The sequence below is a fragment of the Capsicum annuum genome, chromosome 5, assembly GCF_002878395.1.
Source record: "Capsicum annuum cultivar UCD-10X-F1 chromosome 5, UCD10Xv1.1, whole genome shotgun sequence".
NCBI lineage: Eukaryota > Viridiplantae > Streptophyta > Magnoliopsida > Solanales > Solanaceae > Capsicum > Capsicum annuum.
This window is the reverse complement of record NC_061115.1, coordinates 17,161,735-17,183,935: the sequence shown is the minus strand read 5'-3', so window position 1 is coordinate 17,183,935 and position 22,201 is coordinate 17,161,735. Positions and strand designations below refer to the sequence as shown.

Below are 22,201 nucleotides of genomic sequence, written 5' to 3'. Positions count from 1 at the left end.
TTTACTTTAGCGAAAAGCTCAAAGGAACAACTCTAAACTACTTTACATATGATTTAGAGTTGTGTGCCTTGATTAGAGCCTTGGCCACTTGGCAATATTATTTGTGGCCCAAAGAATTTGTGATTCGAACGGATCATGAATCCTTGAAGCATCTACGGGCACAAGACAAACTTAACTGATGGCATGCCAAATGGATTGAGTTTCTACAATCCTTCCCTTATGTTATTCAATACAAGAAGGGTAAGGAAAATGTGGTTGCCGACTCCTTGTCTAGAAAACATATACTTGTGTCCACTTTGTCTTCAAAGTTAATGAGTTTTAATAGCCTAAAGGCATTGTATCCCGAGGACCCTCACTTTGCTCCTATCTTTAGTGAATGCCAAGAATTGGGTAGGGACAAGTAGGTTTCGGATAGGGGTCTAAATCCTTATGCCAAGTTTGATAGTTACTTGTTTAAAGGTAGACGATTGTATGTACCTTCTAGCTCTTGGAGAGAGTTGTTTGTAAGGGAAACACACGATGGCGGTTTAATGGGTCATTTTGTGATTAACAAGACCCTTAGGATATTGGAGGAGCAATTCTATTGGCCTAGAATGCACAAGGATATGGTTAGGATTTACGGCCAATGTGTAGATTGCAAGGGTGCCAAGTCTCGGCTCCTCCCTCACGGGTTATATACCCCGCTTCCCACTCCTTTACGTCCTTGGCTTGATATATCTATGGATTTTGTGTTAGGATTGTCTAGTACTAGACGAGGTAGGGATAGCATTTTTGTTGTGGTTGATCGGTTTTCTAAGATGGCACACTTCATTCCTTATTCAAAAAGTGAAGATGTATCAAGTGTGGCTTCTTTATTTGTTTTTAATGTTTTTAAATTGCATGGTGTTCTGAGGACCATTGTAAGTGATAGGGACTCTGAGTTCCTTAGTCACTTTTGGAAGTCAATGTGGGGTAGGCATGGCACTAGATTGTTATTTTCTACATCTTGCCACCCACAAACCGATGGTAAAACTGAGGTTGTAAATAGGACTTTGGGTTCTATGTTATGATCAATGGTTAAAGGCAAAATGACTTCATGGGAGGACCACCTACGTTTGGTGGAATTTGCATACAATCGGGGTTATACACTCAAGTATGTGAATGACTCCCTTTGAGTGTGTATACGACATTAACCCCCTCACCCCTTTGGATTTAACTCCTTTTCCAAGTGATCTTATGATTAGATTAGATGGAAACAAGAAGGCCGAATCCATAAAGAAATTTCATGAGAAAGTGAGGCAAAAGCTTACGAAGAAAAATCAAGAGATTGCTAAGAGAGCAAACAAGGGGAGAAGAAAGCTTATTCTTGAACCGAGTGATTGGGTTTGGGTGCACCTTAGAAAAAACCGATTTCCTTCACAAAGGAAAACCAAGTTGATGCCGAGGGGTGATGGTCCCTTTCAAGTACTTGAAGAATCAATGATAATGCCTACAAAATTAATCTTCCTCCGGAATATCAAGTGCACAATACCTTCAACATATGTGACCTCTCTCCTATTGCCACGGTTGAGGATGAACATCCACCAAATTTGAGGACAAATTTCCTTCAAGATGGAGAGGATGATACAAGTGCAACTAGCTCAAGACTATTCACATGTAGCCAAGCTCGAGAGTTACAAAAACTCCAAACCATGTTCATGCAATGGCCGTGTGTGACTGTGTAATTAATTCATCTAAGGGATTCTATGTTTTGAAGTGTGAAGAGGATCTTTGAAGTGTAAGTTTATTACACTCCAAAAAAAAGTGTAGTAATACTTTTTTTTATTACACTCCAAAGCCACCCAAGACCAAGGCTAGAATAGTCATTTTCCTTTCATTTTGTGGAGTACTATATATAGACAATAATAGGGCTATTTCTTTGAGTTAGTTCATTATTGATATTTCACTACACACAAGTTATGTAATAATTTGAGAACTTCTCTCTCTTGTTCTTGAGAGTGAACCCAAAACTAGACAACAAAGTGTAGTAACACTTTTGTTGTTCTTTGGCTAGAAATTTGGGGTCTTGAGGTTCATGAGTTCCTTTTGATTCAAGTAAGAAATTTGTGTAAATATCTTTTAGTTTTAGGGTCCTAATCTTCATGTTAGGGTTCTTAGATTCTAGGATATTTTATGTCAAATTATTATCCATCATTTTGTAATCTTGTTGTTTGTATGTTGATATAGTGAAGCCGTGTGGGGCTCTATCGATTCACTATAGTTATTGCAATCTTGTGTTATTTATCTATCTTGTTGAATATTGTTGTTGTTGCTTTAAAAACCTAGAGAAGTTGAGTGGAGCCTTTGATTCTCTAGTGATGTTGTTCTTGTGTTAGCTTGAAGCTCTTAATACACACTCAATCTTGTATCACATTCATAGAGACCTACTTTATTCAGGCCGCGCAGAAGAGGTGCTCCAGTCAGATCTTTCACAAGAAAAGTAAAAGGAAAAAATTCTATGAAGGTTAGATTTTCTTTGCAAAATTGATGAACTGAAATGAGTTTGCATTTGATAGATGGAGCACACAAAATACTAGAAAGTTTGAAGGCAGTATTTGATGCAGTTAAGTGAGTATTACCAGTTTGAGTAATCGAAATCACATTACCATTGTCCATTGTCACTGCGTCCATACCTTTAAATTCTTGAACATTGTGGAGTGAGTTGGTATCCGAGGTGATATGAGATGCACCTGAATCAAGAATCTAGGGGTCACTTGATGTTGTGACTGGGAATTATCCATTAGATACTGAGGATGAGTGCTTTGATTAGGCTGCCTGTATTGGGGACGCCAGTTATTGTTGTTGGATGGGCGTTTATTATTGTGTGGGACTAGTGAAGCTGATAGAGGAAAAGTTGGAGGTCCTCATGTTTGAGGAAACGTTCATGATCAAGAAGCTTGTCTAAAAGTTCTTCGTAGCTAATAGGAGAGTCCCTTGCCCATATGGATGCAGAGATCTCGCGAAATTCTGACTCGAGTCCACTCAGTATTTTCACCACTAGTTCTTCATTATTGACGGGTGAACCTGCCGTGGAGAGTTCATCAGAGAGAACGAATCTCTCGTATATATTCGACAATGGATTTATTGTTCTTACTGACTCGATTGAGATGGTGACGAAGGCTGAAGACACGGGTTTGTGATTTGTTTGCAAAGGAAGTGTGAAGTTGATCCCACGCAGCTTTAGAGTTGATAGCAGAAGCTACCGTGGGTGCGATTGTGGCATCTACAGAAGTCAGGAGAGCATTTTGGATTAATTTATCCTGACAAAACCAATCCTTGTATGCAGGGTTGGCTGTCTCAAGGCCGTTAATTGTGATTGTTTCAGCAGGGGACAGGATGGTGTCGTCAAGATGACCATAGAGGTCATGGTCATGAAGCAACATGGCAATCTGGGCTTTCCATATGGTGAAATTAGTGTTGCCAGCTGGGATGATGGATTGAATTGAATCAAGTGTTTGAGGACAAGGGCTGCGTCGGCATTAACGACGGGGGCAAAAGTGGCCATCATTGCAGAGAGAAGAAGGGAAAAAAATGGATCTTGGACTCTATTAAGAGTATTGTGGCTTTGATATCATATAAATATAGAGAATGAAGATGAAGTTATTTGATTTCATTGATATTTATGTGTATATATACAAGAGAACACAAACTAAATAAGGAAAGAATCAACTAATAAAGAATTATGATCTTCTCCTAACTGGAAACTAAATCACTATGAGATACTAAATCAATCATGAGATATCTTAACATGTGGTACATGCTCTATTAGATGGTAACAACAAGATAAAGATATAACAACTTGGCTACCAACTCAATCCAATCAAACTATCTGATTGGATCCATTGTTAGCTTGACATGCTTCTCATATATCTAGTCATGACTCATGCGCATATATCTAGACAGTATGGACCTAAGAGAGTAGAGTAGCATCCTACAAACTCCAGAGTCAAAAAAAACACCAGACACATGTGCATATGTCATGTGTGTATGGTGTGTTCCACATAAAGTCAGCAAAAGATGGGCTACAGATCTGCTTTTACACCTCAAGCTGAGATGAAGAAAGGCAAGATAACATAACTGCCTTAGAAGAGAAGTTAATATAATCCAAATTGTTGGCCTACATAAGAGTGATTTGAATGATTGGTTTTTTTTCCTTTGCCTGATCTATTAAGCAACAAATCAAAGTTTCAGGGATGACTTGCTCATGTTTCAAAGGGGACAATCAAGTGTGGATCGCCTTTTTGTTTTTAGAAAAGGTAAATGTATTTCATTCATAAACAAGGCCGGATGGCCATATACAATAGATTAAACATTAACTTTATTGTCATAATATTTTATCATTAGCTTGTCAACCTTGATCATACAAGATAAATAAAACTAACTTGAGATAATCTTACTATGAGCCAAAAGCTTGAGAAAAGAATCTAAGAGCGAACCTTAAGGAACTAGTTAAGAATGGGTGCCACCACCCCAGCCCGGATCCAGCCAGGTACTATTGATCATGTCCCCTTCCCAACAATTGTACGGATCTTGGAGCGTATTTGGCTTTACGATAGAAAGCTCGCCAGAGAAATCCAGGTAATTAGGACTACTAGAAGTTTAAAAGTGCACTGAATAAATCATGTCAAGTTTAGGGGATAACAAGAAATTCTGCAAATTATAAACTCGAAACCATAAATAAAAAATAGAGAAGCATATGGTAATACTAATTGAAACATAACTTGTAAAAAAAATAAGAAAATAGATAGAAAAAGATAAGAAACAAAAATTGGATGCTGACCGTAAAGAAACGAGGGACATTAATGGTATTTGATGAGTCGATTTGCAAGGAAAGGAACAAAGTCAATTAGGCTTAATTAGACCAACCTTACTAGTTTTGATAACATGACTTCAAAGTGGGAAGATTTCTCTTACTTTTACTCATAAAGCAAATCTGCCAACTCAGAAGTTGAAAACACCACATGTGCAGGTCAATCTTCATACTAAAATAATCACAGATCATCTTTTTTGCTTTTTTCTGATGACCCATAGCTGACTCATGCAGCAATTAGTAGTTAAAAGATTCATCAACATCTCCCAGCCTGCCATATATAATGCTACAAGGGATATTCTTAAACCATCAGCCTAACTTAAACATTCCTCACCAACTACAGCAATATACCAACTCAAAACCAGAATCACAATGAAGAACTTACTCGGTGGAAATTTGGCAGGTATTCCCTTGAGTTCAGCAGCATGCTCACATGAAAGGCAGCCAAAAGGCTACTGGCCCTATCTTCTTGTGACGATATTGTTCCATATACAATTTCAAAGAACATACCTAAATTAAAGCAAAGTGAGTATATTCCGTATCTTGATGAAGAATCTATTGTTCTTGTAGTAGTTATTATGAGTATTAATGACCCTTGAATAAGAGATCATTAAGATTGAATATTCTTGAATATGTAGGAAAATCTGTGATTGGTAAGATGAACAAACTTGGAGAGATAATGGACTGTCTTCTGAAAGGCATCCGCAAGCATGGTATATATATATATATAAGGAAAGAGTATTTGAAAGTAGAAACTGAAAAAGAAAGTTTGCATAATACTGATGGCAAAACTTCAACTTGCAAATAATGAATTTTAGTATTTGGAAGTGAAGTCACAGCCAAACAAAACTGTAAACCTAAAGAACACAGATAAGTGAGAAATGAAGTGCTTAAATTCATGCAAGCAGAACTATTTACATGTATATACAATACAAAGTATTGATTGTAATGACATTAACGTCGCAACTCTAATTATGCAGTCAGCTTAAGCCTGAATCTAACAGAAACGGTGAAGGGAAAATTGAACCTCAGGGCAAAAATTCTTAAAGTAGGAGGGTTGGAGAAAATATTCAAGCAGAAGTTTAGTGTTAAAGATGATGAAAAGCTATTGAAGGTTTCTCAATGCTATTTATCAACTACAGCTGGTCCAATAGCAGGCCTCCTCTACATCTCTACTGATAAGATTGCTTTCTGCAGCGAGAGATCAATAAAGCTCCTATCTCCAACTGGAAAGTTGCTTAGAATCCGCTATAAGGTACCAGTCTGCTCTTCGTTTCTTTCATCTCTAATTTTCTAGCCACGTAAAGCATAATCTAATAGGCCAGTTCACAATTGCAGGTATCGGTCCCAATAAGTAAGGTAATGAAAGCAAAAGGGAGTGAAAATATGGAAAATCCATCACAGAAGTATATACAAGTAATTACAGAAGATGACTGAGTTCTAGTTTATGGGATTCCTTAATCATCAAAAGACAGTGAGATATCTGCAGTATGCAATATCAAGAACTTCAAGCAGCTAAGAAGATAAACTTTTATTTTTAATTTTGTTTCCTAATATGCCCAACGCCCATTCATCAATGTAAAAATGAATGTACAGATCTGTTCAAACTTGTAACTAGCTCCATTGCTCAAAGGAGGTTTTTAGGTTTTGTAGGCTTTCAGCCTTGGTTGCTAAAACGAATGTATAGACTTATTGTAAAACTATTGCATATTGAAGGATAAGTCATTTTTTAGCCAGTCATCCAAAGGCAAAAGTTGGTATTGTGAAGGAAATAAGTTTTAGTTTACTCACAAATTTTAATCACTTGTCATGTTTGCATGGTGTGTTCCACATAAAGTCAGCAAAAGATGGCTTACAGATCTGTCTTTACACCTCAAGCTGAGATGAAAAATGTCATGATAAGCTACCATGGCAAAATCAATAATGTTGTGATCGCAGCTCCCTAATTGTGATCATAGCACCAGTTCATTTGACTGGTTTTGCACAGAGTTTGTGGTGTGGGAAACTAGAAAGTGAAAAAAATTATAGTTGTAAATTCAAGATACCTATGTTTCGACAGCAGGCCTTGTGCAGCGATCGCAGTACTAAAAAGATTTGAGAGGCCAAATAGAAAGCTGTGATCGAGATCCTTGATCGCGTGTTCACGATTATGACAAAGAAATTAAAGCCTCAGCAACCCCATAGAGTGGGAATCACAGAAACTAAGCTCACAATCGTGATTTTTGAGCTCGGGCTTACTGCCAACCAAACCTTGCGTTGGTGCAATCATGAATTGCGACCTTAGCACTAGTTCATTTTGGCCAGTGTTGCCCTTTTCCTACCCACCATGCATCTTGATCCCCGTAACGAGCAACAGAAGAACCATACAGACTCAATTTAATCCCAAGCATGCCTTCAACATAGACATAATGATGCTATAAGTAAGAGTATCCAACCATCGAACATGCAAGGGAAAGTCTAGACATGTGTTAGCGGCATGCCTATGTAAAAGATTTGCTTTCAGTCTACCATGTAAAAGATACTGGTTAATCTTGAACTTATATTTAGGTTGCAGTACAATAATCTTGTGAAGGAATCCCAAATTTGAGTTAATATACATTCAGTCTAATGCATATAATTATGTGAGGAGATAGGAATTGTTAAATATCTGATATAGAAGGAAATAACGACAAACTCTATAATGCAAACTGTTACCAGAAAAGGTCGAATAAATTCTTAATGGGATTAGAAAATGTCTAGAATAACAGGGACATAGTAGCTAATTCCACCTTTAAATGTTGAAGTGGTGTCAATTCAAATAAGATCTAAAGGGTAAGGCACGTATATATTCACTAACTTAGGATTGCGCGCATGGTCGTAAAAGTGCTGAAATGAAAATACCCGATTCCTTTGCAAATAATATTATGAGTGTGAATACTCCTGGTTTAACTGTTCAAATCGTAGGACACCACTAACTTTGTCATAACTCTTAACGTATTTACACAAGCGGAAAGTTCAAATCTATACAAGATATTTTCTGGTATGTATAATACTATGAGATATGTTACAGTCATTGGGGAATGTTGATTAAGTCTGTAATATTTGGAGGGCTTAAATTGAACACACATTGTTCTTGAAAGAGTGACTACTATGAAAAGTCGCCTCTCAAGTTCTCTAAATATAAGAACTCACTTGAACTAGCATAAGACAGCTTGCAGTATACTAGGCTTTACTGAATCCTAAACAAAATTGTTTGTATTCCCCTAAGGAATATACGGAAAATATTTCTATAAACACAATGAATTTGACATGTCTTCAATGTTGTTTCCCATTATTCCAACAGAAAATACAAGCAAATTTGTGCTTAAATTAACTTATAAAAATACTTGACATTTCTCTCAAGATTTTTCAAAGGCAAAAGTTGGTGAAGAAGAAAATAAGTTAGTTTACTCAAAAATAATTAAATCATTTGTCATGCATGTATAGTGTGTTCCACATAAGTCAGCATAAATGGCCTACAAATCCTGCCTTTACACCTCAAGATGAGGCGATAAAAAAGGTAAGATAAGGTAACTGCCTTAATAGAGAAGTTAATATAATCTAGAATTGTTGATCCTTTTAACAGATTGTAATATTTGAATGGATACTTTCTGCCTGATTTATTAAGCAACAAATCAAAGTTCATGGATGACTCATTCATGATCCACAACCACTATTAACTTTAATGTCATAAATTTGTGCCATTATCTTGTGAACCTTGATCACACAAGACTAACAAAACTAACTTGATATAATTTTACTACGCACCAAAAGCTTGTGAAAAGAATCTAAGGATGATTAGGATTAGAAAAAGTTTTAAGAGTGCGTATAGTAAATCATGTCAAATATTAGTGCTTTTGAGAAGTGGTAGAAGTTTATCAGAAGTTAAAAAAAGTAGCTTTTTCGTGTAAACACTTTTTCAAAATTCATGCACCATTACTGCTCACTATTGGCAAAAACTTGTTTTAAATTGATTGCTCAAATACAACGGCTAGTCGCCAAAAGTAAATACTTCTGAAAAAGGGCAATTTTCAAAAATAAACAGATTCTAGAAGCTGAGTGGCTAAACCGGCTATTAAGTTATTGAAGAAACTAAATAAGATTATGGTAAAAGAAAATACAAAATAAAAATCTCATGTGGCTGTAGAGAGATCGATTCACGGGTCAATTCGCATAGAAAAGGAAAAAGGTTGTTGAGGATGAATTAAACTACCATACTAGTTTAACAAAATGATTTCAAAATGGGAAGCTTTCTCTTACTTTTGCTCAACTTGTAAAAGCAGGTTACATCACAAAGCAAATCTGCCAACTCAAAAGTTGAAAACACCACATGTGCACACACAAATCTTGATAATAAAATAAGGCAGCATGAGACTAGTTTACTGTAATGGAAAAGACACCAAAAAGAAGACTTTTGCAGCAAAATATACTGCTTTGATGACCCATAGCTGACTCATGCAACAGTTAGTAGTTAAGAGATTCATCAACTTCTCCCAAACTATATATATATATATAGTGCTACAACCAATGTTTTGAACCATCAACGAAAACGTAATTATTTCTCAGTTAGCTTCACAATATAGCAATCCTCTTCAAAATCAAGTCACAAATGAAGAACTTACTCGGTGGAAATGTTGTTGGTGTTCCCATGAATTCAGCAGTATGCTCGCATGAAAGGCAGCCAAAAAGACTATTGGCCATATCTGCTCGTGAAGACCATATTGTTCCATATGCAACTTCAAAGAACTTATCGCAAATAAAGCAAAGTTAGTATTTCGCATCTCTTAAAAAAGAATCAAGTTGAGAATAGTGTAAATGACAATTGAAGAATAGATCATTAAGATTGAATATTCTTAAATATGCAGGAAAATCAGTCATCGGTAAGATCAACAAATTAGGAGAAAGGATGGACTGTCTTGCCCAAGGCATCCGTGATCATGGTAAGCACTCATATAATATCCTTGATATATATTATAACGAAAAGAGTATTTGGTGTTGAAATTGAAAAAGAGTATTTCACCTTATGAAAAAACCATTTGAGGTTTAGTGGTAGAAAACCAAATACTCCTCAGACAAATTTTCAATATTTGACGTGTTATACCAAACACAATTGTAAGCTTTAAGAATACAGAAAAGTGAGTCATGACGTACCAAAATTCATGCACCATGTATATATGATAGATAGTATCAATTCTAATGTCATTAATGTCTCAACTTTAATTGTGCAGTGAGTCTTAGCCCGAAGCTAACGGAAACTGTGAAGGGAAAATTGAGCCTTGGAGCAAAAATTCTTCAAGTAGGAGGGTTGGAGAAGATATTCAAGCAGAAGTTTAGTGTTAGAGAAGATGAAAAGCTGTTGAAGGTTTCTCAATGCTATTTATCAACTACAGCTGGTCCAATGGCGGGCCTTCTCTTCATCTCTACTGATAAAATTGCCTTTTTCAGTGAGAGATCAATAAAGCTCTTATCTCCAACCGGAAAATCACTCAGAATTCGTTATAAGGTATCGATCCCAATAAGTAAGATAAAGAAAGCAAAAGAGAGTGAAAATACGGAGAAGCCATCAAAGAAGTATATAAAGTTAGTTACAGAGGACGATTTTGAGTTCTGGTTTATGGGGTTCCTTAATCATCACAAGACACTGAGATATCTGCAGCAAGCAATTTCAACTTTCAAGAACTTCAACCAGCTAAGAAGATGACTTTTCTTCATTTTGTTTCCTAATACATCATTCATCAATGTAAAATGTTGATGCATAAACAAATTTACAGATCTGTTCAAACTTGTATCTAGCTCCATTGCTCAAAGGAGGTTTTAGGTTTTTTAGGCTTTGAACCTCAGTCACTAATACGAATGTATAGACTTGCTGGAAAATCAATGCAAACTAATTCATCTTTTGGGACTTGGCCACGGTCATTTTCATGACATCGATGGTGAATCTTGATTCATTCCCCCTTCACATCATCCCCATAGCATAAAAGAGTCCACTTGAAAGATGGATAATATCAAATATCTCAAACTACCTCAATAGTTCAAACCCTGTTTCTTTGGTGAAATTTGGATTAATAGGTACTCAAACCAAAAATCTAAGGTTTGAGAGTTAAATCACGGCATTATTATACCAGGAATAGCTTAAACAAAGTTAAAACGACTTATATTGATGATGGGAAGGAGTGGGAATAATTTCATGTCTTTCGACCGAGTTTGTGGTCTGAGAATCTGCTACGGTCCCCTGATATGGATCTTGTTATGGGATGTTGAAATGTAAAATTTGATAGTTGCTTTCTACGACCTATGGTGCTGGTTCGTTAAGAGAGAACCTGCAATCTCGAGTTTGAAGTACTCAAAAACTTTATAATTTTCTGCTTACTTTTCATAGAATAAACCTAGATTTTAATACAACACTGATAACATAACTACCCCTAGAAAGTAGGACATGACTTCCAAAACATTACTGGAATGGAGAAACTGCAAAGAAATAACTACTGAAATACTGCATATAGTTACTAGTCTACTGCAACTAAGTACTACTGAACTAACTATTATTGTAAACTTTAGAGATTAAGGAGTGATAACAGAATCAAGAAAAGGAAGATTTGAAATACCTTTGAAGCAACCATAGATCCTGCGCAACGATCACAGTAGTTATGAAGCTGAGGTCAATGCCTCAGCAGCCTCACAGAGTGGCAACTGAAGCAACCGAGCTCATGATTGAGATTTTTAATCTTGGGTTTACTGCTTTCCTGACCGTGCCTTGCTGCAATTGTGACGCATGTTGTGCCCGTAACATCCTTTATTATCATGCAGAAATCATTAATGTTGTGACCACGAACCCCTTATCGCGGTCATAGCACCAGTTCATTTTGACAGTTGTTTCCCTATTCTTAACCACAGTCCATTTTGATCCCCTCGTAGAGAGCAAACAAATATCCAGATCATCCAACTAACTCAACTTAGTCCCAAGCATGCATCCGACATTCCTTCAACAAAGACACACAATTTTCAACAAGTATAATTAACACTTTTGCACATCATAGGCATTAATTAAAAGCATATAACAATTAGGTTACAACCTCAATCAAATCAAACATCAGATTGAATTCTCACTGCTTCACGCGATTCTCATATAGTATCTGATATATTCATAATATTCTATATTGCTTGAACTCAGGAGCGGGTACAGATCTAGAGGTTGGATTCCTCATCACATACATTTTGGAATTCGGGGTCATGGATCCAAGTGCGGACACGGACAATAATTGTATGTGACTATATAAAAAGTATATGTTCGATTTTAATTAAAGTAACTGAACTAAAGCTAATAAAATTTAATTCTTTAAAAATACCTAATATTTTATTCATGAGATATCCTGAGTAATAGCAAAGCATTCTCATACTTTATAAAACTAAATGTTTATGACATAAACCCAAAAATCAAACCAAATACAATCAATTCATACTTCTCAATCATAGATGTAGTCAAAGCACCCAAAGGTAAGTCTACCAAATCCCAGCTGCGGTAGGGATTATGAAGAGTCTGAGCGACATAGATAATATCTCTATATAGGCTATAGAGAGAGAGAGAATGAACCATGATAGTGGGGTACCACACCCCTAAACCATGGTGTCTCGACCAGCTTGCGTACCTCAACAAATTCCGCAGACTACTTGCTACCTCCTACCAGCACATGTATCGGCTAACTCTATCCACCATGCATGTTATCCGTCTACTGTCGATTAGAAATATGAAGAAAGATCATCTAGTATTTTTGTCTCCGCTGGAATTTGAACCAAAGACCTCATGAATCTCAAGTCACTTCATTGACCACAAAGCCATATCCTTGGGTGGACATCTTATTTAAGGCTTTGTGTAATGACCGATATCTTGCTAGATAATATTTAGCTTACAGAACTCTAAATATATTATTCTCTCCTAGCCAATTTATGTAGTGGAATTTGACTCAAAATGATGTTTACTAAAAAAACTTTTGGACGTATGGCATTAAGGGTAGAATGAAATTTTTTACGTGAAATTATCTCCAAATAAAAGGTATCAATTCTTTTGGAATGGACTAATTTGAACAATGCCATATATTATGTAATAGAGGGAATGTTATAGTGTTAGAAATAATTCCTTAATAAGTTGCTAAGAACAGTAGCTTGAAAGAAACATTCGAAAAATGAATAAGAAAAATATTATTATCTATTTGTATTTAATTTAAATATATTTATTTCGATAGATTTTTCAAAGTATTGTTATCCAAAGATAAAAGATGGTCAAACTAGGAAAAGATAAGTTGGTTTACAGAAAATTTTTAAATCATACATCCACGTGCATTGTATTCCACATAGAATCAGCATGAATGCCTACATATCCTGCCTATCCCACCTCAGGATGAGATGGAGAAAAATAAAGCGAAGACAAGATGACTGCCTTATAAAAGAAGGCAATACATATAATCCAGACAATCACATGAATTATAGATCAGACATGAGCAGCCCGGTGCACTAAAACTCCCGCTATGCACGGGGTCAGGAAAGTTCCCACCACAAGGGTGTATTGTACGCAGCTTTACCTTGCACTTTTGTCAGAGGCTGTTTCCAAGGCTTAAACCCATGATCTCCTGATCACATAGTAGCAATTTTTACAAGTTACTCCAAGGCTCCCCTTCAAATTATAGATCCAACATAACAGATTGAAATCTTTGAATGGTTATTTTCCCTTGCCTAATTAGTTAAGCAACACTTCAAGGATGACCCAGTCATGTTCCTACGAGGACAGGCAAGTGGCGATAATGAATCATCACGACTGTACAGTAATGTCATAATTCAAACTTTACATCTTGCAAACTTTAACCATACAGGACCGGTAAAACTTGAGATAAATTCGAAAGCATATGACGGTTAACCTAATATCCGAGATTCAAAACTATTATATTTAGTGTATATAAATGTTTAATCATAAAAGTTACCAATAAAATTATCAGTTGATTTTCATGGAAAAGAAGTAAAGTCGATCAAGCTTAAGTAAGCTATCTTACTAGTTCCGACAAGATGACTTCAATATGCATAACTTTCTCCTACTTTAGCTCAATTTGCAAAACCAGGCAACATCATAAAGCAAATCTGCAACACAAAAGTTAAAAACACCCATGTGCCACACAAATCTTGATAACAAAATGAGTCAGCATGAGATTAGTTTACTGTAATAGATCAGACAGCTAAAAGAAGACATTTTGAATACCTTTAGCAAAATAAAAAGATATAAAAGGAATATAGAAAATAAAGAGAAAGGTTGAACATGCACTGCACTTTGATTTTAGAATATTCAAATTTCAATCAACAAAAAGATTACTGAAGACAATCCCATCTTCATGGCAACCTTTTTCTTCTTTATACAAAAGAAAATTCACAAAAAAGCATATGCATGACCTACCAATGACCCAAAAAAAAAAAAGCATATGTATGAGTATGACCTTTTTTGGTTATTTTTGATGACCCATAGCTGACTCATGGAACACTCAGTTAAAAGATTCATCAACTCCTCCCCAAAGGCCAAACCCCTATAAATAATGTGAAATGTTCTTAAATCATCAACCAAAACTTAAATATTTCTCACTGACCTTCACAATACAGCAATATTCCACCTCAATATCAGAATCACAATGAAGAACTTACTCGGTGGAAATTTGGCGGGTATTCCCATGAGTTCAACAGTATGCTCACTTGAAAGGCCGCCGAAAAGACTACTTGCCCTATCTGCTTGTGAAGACCATATCGTTCCATATGCAACTTCGAAGAACTTATCTCAAATAAAGCAAAGTGAGTATTTCCCCGGTCTCTTGTTGAAGAATCAGCCTCTCTACTTCTTCGGAGGTAGCGGTATGGACTGCGTACATCTTACCCTCCCCAGACCCCACTTTGTGGGAACACACTGAGTTTGTTGTTGTTGTCTTGTTGAAGAATCAATTTGATCCGATTCTTGAATGAAGAGATAATAAAATAAAAATATTCTTGAATATGCAGGAAAATATGTCATTGGCAAGATGAACAAATTGGGGGAAAGAATGGACTGTCTTGCACAAGGCATCCGTGACCATGGTAAGCACTTATATTCTCCATCGGACTTCAAAAAATCTCTAGTTGATGTGGAGAAAGAGTATATACTGTGTCCTCGTGAGTCCTTGAGAAAAAAGTAAAACGTTTTGTTAGCAAAAACAATTATCTTACTGAAAAGTGCTACTCAGACAAGTTTATTCAAGATTACACCTGTATTCAAAAGCTAAAAGGTTCCCAAACTGCTAATACTGATAGTCAAACTTCACCTTCAGTACAATGAAGTCATGGCCAAACAGTAGCATAATTAGCACAATTCGCATGTATATATGATAGAAACTTAAATCTCCTTTAATTGTGCAGTGAGCCTAAGCCCGAAACTAACAGAAACTTTGAAGGGAAAATTAAGCCTTGGAGCAAAAATCCTTCAAGTAGGAGGGTTGAAGAAAATTTTCAAGCAGAAGTTTAGTGTTCGAGATGATGAAAAGCTGATGAAGGTTTCTCAATGTTATTTATATACTACAGCTGGTCCAATGGCAGGCCTTCTCTTCATCTCTACGGAAAAGGTTGCTTTCTGCAGTGAGAGATCAATAAAGCTCTTATCTCCAACTGGAAAGTTACTTAGAATTCGTTATAAGGTAACCCTCTGCTTAATTTTTCTTTCATCGCCAATTATCCGGCCATGTAAAGCATAATCTAATAGGCCAGTTCATAATTTGCAGGTATCGATCCCAATAAGTAAGCTGAGGAAAGCAAAACAAAGTGAAAATATGGAAAAGCCATCACAGAAGTATATACAGTTAGTTACGGAGGATGATTTTGAGTTCTGGTTTATGGGATTCCTCAATCATCAAAAGACACTGAGATATCTGCAGCAGGCAATCTCAAACTCAAGCAAGCTAAGAAGATAATTTTTTTTCTCCTTTTTTCATTTTGTTTTCCAATACACTCATTATTCAATGTAAAATATTCATGCAAAAATGAATTTAGCGATCTGTTAAAACTTGTAACAACTAACAAGATCCATTGCTCAATGGAGGCTTTAGGTTTACGCTTTGTGCCTTACGAGTTAGTTTTGTGAATGTATAGACTTATTTTCTTTTTTTTGAGATAGTAAAAGATGTGAATGATAGATCTATTGTAAACTTATGCAAATAGATGGATTCTCTTTACAGAGTTATTTAGCTCTATACTTGTCCTTAGAATAGACTTTATGGCCAAAGTTATAGCTATGAAAACAAGAAACAAATGCTAGGATTGGCATTTTAAATTGTTCATACGCAATTTTAATACTGTATTCATAACCTTTGCAGTCTTCAAGGATTTCTTTTTTTTTTGAGTATGATGTAGTGTCTTCAAATTATTTATCTTTTGGATAAAATAAGATATAAAATCTGCAGTTGAAAATATAAAGTCACCTTGAGGGATATTTCCTGTATTTTCCATGTCGTAATTCAATATGCTGAGGTGAAACCATACTATATCAATTTAAGAATTTAAGTGATCGTCGTGATTTTACCATTCTGTAGTTTCCTTGGATCTTGAGATAAAAAGAAAAGTTACAATTCACGTATTTGGAGCAACAAATTTCCTTAAGGTTGTAGCAACTCTCACAATGGAACGCTACTCCATTCATGAATCATGAACTGGTATGATCATCCAGAAAACGATGCACCAGCAATTTGAAATGCTAAATTTAACAAAGAGTTAACTTCTATGCATAGTGTAAAACACTATTTCACACTATCAGGTTACATAAATGACAAACACAGGTAACTGTTAAAAAAAGTGGATTTAGTAACCTGAAAAGCAAGGCAAGTTAACTGCTACGACAGGTTAATATACACTGGCAATGTAAAGGCAACTTAACTACTACAACATGCTCAAGTACACTATCAATGTAAAAGAAAAGTTACACCGTGGATTAATATAAATTAAATCCATATTACAATCAGAACACTGATTCCTATCTTGCAGTCTGATTAACTTCTTTGGCCAATCAGTTAAAATATGGCTCTTGTAAAATCCAAAACTACATGCAGTTACAGCTAAACAATCGGACCGAGGATAAGCACTGTCACTCACAAGTAAAACCTGAACTAGCAAATATAAATGCAGGCAGTTGATAACAGTAAGGCTTAGAAGGATAAGAGAAAGAAATTGTTCATCAGACTTTATTATGGCATCCACCTAACACAAACATCCTACTCCAGTGATTGAAACTACTCTACAGAATAATTGGACAGATAAGTCCAGAATCAAGCTGGTAATAATGGACTTATTTCATTAACAATCTGAAAACGACTACAGCAACAATGGGGCTTACTAGTAATTTACAAGAATGATATACAGGAGTTTGATATCAAATCAAATAACTAAAAGGCAGGGAAATAATCTATGAAAAACTTGATGCTTAAGAAAAGGCAAATTAATTGGAACAAAGGAATGAAATCAGGAGCTTCTAGAGTCACATTCTTGGTCTTAGGCAACGAATGTGATACTTTTACTGTCTGATCCTCATCAGGCCTTCAAAGACCCTGCTTAATCAAGTAGTGCTCAATGTAACACATCTGGCTCTGCTAAGTTTCCAGTGAAGTTTATTTTCCAGGATTCAGGGAACTGAATTCCAGCCTCCTCACACCCTGCTTTAGTGATAAGGGGACAAGACCGTACATCTAGATATTCAAGATACTCACATGACTTCAGAAGCTTCTTAAGTCCTTCAATGGTGATCTTTGGACAGTTGCTGACCTTTAAAATCTTCAGCCCCAACATAAAGTTTTCACTTCCTAATTGTTGAAATGCAGCATCAGTTACCTCCTCGCAGCAGCCAATGTCAAGAACCTCAAGCTTTCGGCATTTGGAAAGGATGCAGTCCAATGAAGAGTCTGTAATATTCAAGCACCAATCCATCCTCAGTTTTTTCAGACTGCCACTACAAGCAGCTGCCAGAGATTTCATGGACTCATCTGATATGTTACGGCAACCACCAATGACGAGTGTCTCAAGACCTTTGCAGTAGTTGGCCAAGGATAAGATGGAGTCATCACCAACTTTATAGCAGTCCAACAACTTCAATGTCTTAAGTGTCAACGAACAAGCTTCGGACACGCAAGATATCCCAATATCATCGATACTGCTACATTTGTTAACGTCCAAATGTTTTATCTTTCGGCAACCTTTAACCAAAACAGAGAGACCTGCGTTCGTAATGTTGGTGCATCCTTGCAGACCTAGCTCTTCTACATTACGGCAATTGTTGGAGAGAGCTTTCATTAATGAATCTGACGCAAATCTACAGCCAGCAAGATGCAAGGTTCTCAAGTCACGACACCCCTCAGCAACAGCTAATAGCCCCTTGTCAGTGATCTTTCTGCAGTAGGATACATCTAAGGACCGTAAAGAAGAGAGATTCGATCCAATTGCTGCCAATCCCTTGTCTGTTATGCCTGTAAAATTTGGACCATAAAACCTCGCAAGTTAAGTCAACTAGAACACTTGAGCACAATTTAGCCTTTGTCTAATTATGATGAAATGAAAGATCTAAGATGACCGAACTATTAACCCTAACACAATCTTTCAAATAAGATTCTAAATCATCGTCTGCGGAGAACTATTTGTGGCATCAAGGAAGCATTTAAACCTTAAATTAGCAGCAAAGTCTCACTTCCTTTTCAAAATTCGAGTACATATATAATATAACATTACTACCTCCCTTTTGCTACCACTTCAGAACCACATAGCACAAAAGACATAACCGTGTTTACACAGGAACACAAATTTCTACAAAATTTGCAATTGATTTTTCTCAACAAAACCTGACCATAAGTTCCCCCAAAATCCTTCATAAACCCCATTACTCCCTTTTTATCATAAAAGCCATTATTTACAAGATAGAAAAGAGAAAGGGCCAGTCTTCGCCATATTGGATCAAAACCTTCAACATTTCAAACAAAAGATTTTAGTTAAATCCTCTAAAACTTCCTTTATGTCCACGAATACAGTATCTCCTTTAGTCACCAGATTTGAGATGTGGGAACAATACACCCACTACCCCATACCCACCACCCCCATGCAGAGATTAATCCAAGATTTTAAATCAGTAATAGATGTGAAGTATCACTACACATACTATTACTCATTGGTGCATTCATTCACTCCTGTAAGCCACTTACTAAGGGGCGTTTGGCCATGAAAACTTTTTACTTCTTTTCCGGAGATCGCGTTTCGCCATAAAATTCCTGAAAATACTGAAATTCAACTGTTTTCGCTTTTTTTCAGAAATTTGAATAACACTAAAAAGTTGTTTTCACTCCAAATTACTCACAACAATTCAAAAACAACTCCAGTTGGTATGCATTGGTATGCATGGACAAACACAACTCCAGTTTTCAAATGTTATTTTTCACTTTGAAAACAAAAACTATATTTTTCACAAGAACATGTTTGACCATAAAATTCCTGAAAAATTCAAAATTCAATTGTTTTCACTTTTTCCAAAAATTTGAAAAACACAAAAAGACTGTTTACGCTCCAAATTACTCACAAATTTTCAAAAACAACTCCAACGGGTACACAGAGGAAAAAAACAACTTTAATTTTCAAATATTATTTTTCAATTTGAAAAAAAAAAAACTATTTTTTAATCAAATACTTAAAACCGTAATGGGCATTCGAGATTCTATAAAATCAACAACAAGCCCGGTGTAGTCCCAAAAACGGAGTCCGGGGACGGCAGTGTACGCAATTTTTCACTTTGATCACAAAAACTGTCTTCGTCAAATACTCACAATTTTCAAGGCCAAACTCCCCCTAAACCGTAATCGACATTCAAAATTCTATAAAATCAACAAGTCCAGTGTATGTCCCAAAAACTGGGTCTGGAGAGGATACAGTGTACACAAGGATATAGTGTACTAACTCACGTCTACCTACTCGAGCGGCATTCAAAATTCAATGTAAAACAAAATTGAAAAAAGCCAGACCCTTAGAGTTGCGAAGATTGAGAATCCGCATAAATCGAGTAAATCGGGCCGATACGCAAGGATATAGCGTACAAAGACCTCACCTCTACCTACTCAAGCGGCATTCAAAATTCAATGTAAAAAAAAAATTGAAAAAAGCCGGACCCTTAGAGTTGCGAAGATTGAGAATCCGCATAAATCGAGTAAATCGGACCGATACGCAAGGATATAGTGTACAGAGACCTCACCTCTACCTACTTGAGTGGCATTCAAAATTCAATGTAAAACAAAATTGAAAAAAAGCCGGACCTTTAGAGTTGCAAAGATTGAGGATACGCACAATCGAGTAAATCGGGGCGGCGATTCTTCCAAGCATGCAGCCCGGCCCGAACACAAAGCTTCTTTCTTTCAGTACTTTAAATATAAAGTCATCATTATACAAGCCCAAAAACTTCCTAATAAAAGGGGGTCTACGGAGTGTACCATATACGCATACCTTACCTCTACGTTGGAAAAATAATTGAAAAAAATAAATAAAATTACAGGCCTATAACAGATTAAGACTGGCTCAAGTTCGCGCAATCAAGTAATCGGGCCGCAACTTTTCCAAGCATCTGAGGCCCGGCCCGAACACATAGTTTCTTTCTTTCCGTGCTTTGTATCAGACCAGCCCGAAAACATCCTAGTCTCTGTCATTTTCAGGCCTCGATACCAGTGGCGGAGCCACGTTGAATTCAGGGACCCCTTTCGTCGGAAAATTATACTATTTTTACATGGTCAAAAGTATTTTTATGTATATATATAGTGATGTTGAACCCCTTCGATTAGTCACGTATATTTACTTCAGAACCCCTCAATGAAAATTATGACTCAATGAAAATTATGACTCCGCCACTGCTCGATAGTACGACCCAAAGCCCGCTGTCGCTGAGGTAGAAGCACTACGGCCAAAAACCCGAATTCCAGTATACAATTTATGCATCCAAAATAAAATGTACAGAGCTTTACAGCTGTGAAGATTGAGAATTCTTAAGCAAGAAAAAAGTAGTAATAACTTCCAGATCAGAATATGGGGATAAAAATATCTCGAAACAGATTAAGACAGATCAAGTTCGCGCAGTTAACTAAATCGGGCTGCGATTCTACCGAGCATATGCGGCCCGGCCCGAACACATAGTTTCTTTCTCTCAGTGCATAGCATATGCGGCCCGGCCCGAACACATAGTTTCTTTCTCTCAGTGCATTGTATATAAAGCACAGACCAGCCCGAAAATTTCCTTGTCTTTTTATTTCCTTTTTATCTCGGGCCGCGATAGCACGGCCCGAAGCCCGCGATGTAGAAGCACTACAGCCCGAAATACAAATTTTTAAAAATAAATTAAAAAAAATTACGGACCTTTACAGCTGTGAAGATTGAGAATTCTTAAGCAAGAGAAAGAAGTGGCAATAACTTCCAGATCAGAATCCGTAACACCAGGATAAAACGATCTGGAAACAGATTGAGACAGATCAAGTTCACGCAATCGTATAAATCGAGCCGCGATTCTACCGAGCATATGCGGCCCGGCCCGAACACATAGTTTCTTTCTTTCAGTGCTTTGTATATAAAGCCATCTTTTACAGACCAGGCCGAAAACTTCCTTGTCTTTTTGGTTTTCGAGCCGGGTAAGTACGGCCCGAAGTTCGTCGTCTCCGAGGTTGTCGTTGATAGAGTGGAGTGGAACGGCGTCGTTTTGGTTGCTGGCCATTGGGTTCAGGGGGAAGAGGATTTTATGGCTGTGATCTGTTGGGGAAGAAAAAGGTTTATCTTTTTTTTGTTTTTCGGTTGTTGGTGTGGTTTTATTTATAGGGCTTTTGGGACATATTCACATGCTGCTAGTAGCAATGATATAAGGGGTTGTTTGGTAGGAGTTACAAGGAACAAATAGTCTCAAAATAAAATAAAAAATTATTTTATTTTATATTTGATGTGAGGTATTAGCTAGTATCGAAATTATTTATCCCACCATTTTCATCACAGTGATGAAATAAGTTATTTCATATACATGATAAAATAATTAATCTCGAAATAACTAATTTTGTGATTAATTATCTTGGGATAATCCTTTCTCAATCAAACAATCTCGAAGTAGTTATTTGGTTGGGAAAGAGTTAATGGGAAATTTCATTTAAATTATTTTGGTGGATTCTTTTCAAGCTAGCTTTCATTATGATTTTGTTTGAAATTACACAAAGATAATTGTTATTTGATATAGTTATTTGTGTGAGTATTTTATGATTAAGATGCAACTATCTTTTGTACAGATTCTGTATTAATATACTATAATTATAGGAT

General features: G+C 36.4%; 3 protein-coding genes, 1 long non-coding RNA gene and 1 pseudogene across 4 annotated transcripts; 3 read left to right on the top strand and 2 right to left on the bottom strand.

The window, feature by feature from the left end:
• Nucleotides 1–5,081: 5,081 nt before the first annotated feature.
• Nucleotides 5,082–6,568, top strand: LOC107870377 (annotated as a pseudogene).
• Nucleotides 6,569–9,294: 2,726 nt separating this feature from the next.
• On the top strand, nt 9,295–10,743 carry LOC107870376 (putative GEM-like protein 8). Its single transcript, XM_016716885.2, has 3 exons — nt 9,295–9,612; nt 9,712–9,786; nt 10,075–10,743. The coding sequence occupies exons 1-3, from the start codon at nt 9,456–9,458 to the stop codon at nt 10,545–10,547; spliced, it is 705 nt and encodes a 234-aa protein (XP_016572371.1). The 5' UTR covers nt 9,295–9,455; the 3' UTR covers nt 10,548–10,743.
• A 2,386-nt stretch (nt 10,744–13,129) lies between these two features.
• Nucleotides 13,130–14,001, bottom strand: LOC124898717. The gene is made up of 2 exons (XR_007055437.1): nt 13,888–14,001; nt 13,130–13,616 (listed from the first exon to the last, which is right to left on the bottom strand). It is a non-coding gene; the product is annotated as an uncharacterized LOC124898717 (long non-coding RNA).
• A 338-nt stretch (nt 14,002–14,339) lies between these two features.
• Nucleotides 14,340–16,086, top strand: LOC107870375 (putative GEM-like protein 8). Its single transcript, XM_016716884.2, has 4 exons — nt 14,340–14,668; nt 14,873–14,947; nt 15,266–15,540; nt 15,625–16,086. Exons 1-4 carry the CDS (start codon nt 14,512–14,514, stop codon nt 15,811–15,813), a joined length of 696 nt encoding a protein of 231 aa, XP_016572370.1. The 5' UTR covers nt 14,340–14,511; the 3' UTR covers nt 15,814–16,086.
• A 1,074-nt stretch (nt 16,087–17,160) lies between these two features.
• LOC107870374 (F-box/LRR-repeat protein 20) lies at nt 17,161–21,723 on the bottom strand. The gene is made up of 2 exons (XM_016716883.2): nt 21,263–21,723; nt 17,161–18,351 (listed from the first exon to the last, which is right to left on the bottom strand). Exons 1-2 carry the CDS (start codon nt 21,612–21,614, stop codon nt 17,459–17,461), a joined length of 1,245 nt encoding a protein of 414 aa, XP_016572369.1. The 5' UTR covers nt 21,615–21,723; the 3' UTR covers nt 17,161–17,458.
• Between the last annotated feature and the right edge of the window lie 478 nt (nt 21,724–22,201).

Bases quoted from the DNA above. Each gene is read 5' to 3' on its own strand.
- LOC107870376 (XM_016716885.2), top strand. From the start codon at position 9,456: ATGAAGAACTTACTCGGTGGAAATGTTGTTGGTGTTCCCATGAATTCA. The intron at 9,613-9,711 runs GTTAGTATTTCG...TTAAATATGCAG, and splicing joins CTTATCGCAAATAAAGCAAA to GAAAATCAGTCATCGGTAAG. The intron at 9,787-10,074 runs GTAAGCACTCAT...TTAATTGTGCAG, and splicing joins CCAAGGCATCCGTGATCATG to TGAGTCTTAGCCCGAAGCTA.
- LOC107870375 (XM_016716884.2), top strand. From the start codon at position 14,512: ATGAAGAACTTACTCGGTGGAAATTTGGCGGGTATTCCCATGAGTTCA. The intron at 14,669-14,872 runs GTGAGTATTTCC...TTGAATATGCAG, and splicing joins CTTATCTCAAATAAAGCAAA to GAAAATATGTCATTGGCAAG. The intron at 15,541-15,624 runs GTAACCCTCTGC...CATAATTTGCAG, and splicing joins TACTTAGAATTCGTTATAAG to GTATCGATCCCAATAAGTAA.
- LOC107870374 (XM_016716883.2), bottom strand. From the start codon at position 21,614: ATGGCCAGCAACCAAAACGACGCCGTTCCACTCCACTCTATCAACGAC. The intron at 18,352-21,262 runs GTCCGTAATTTT...CAAATTTTACAG, and splicing joins CAATCTTCACAGCTGTAAAG to GCATAACAGACAAGGGATTG.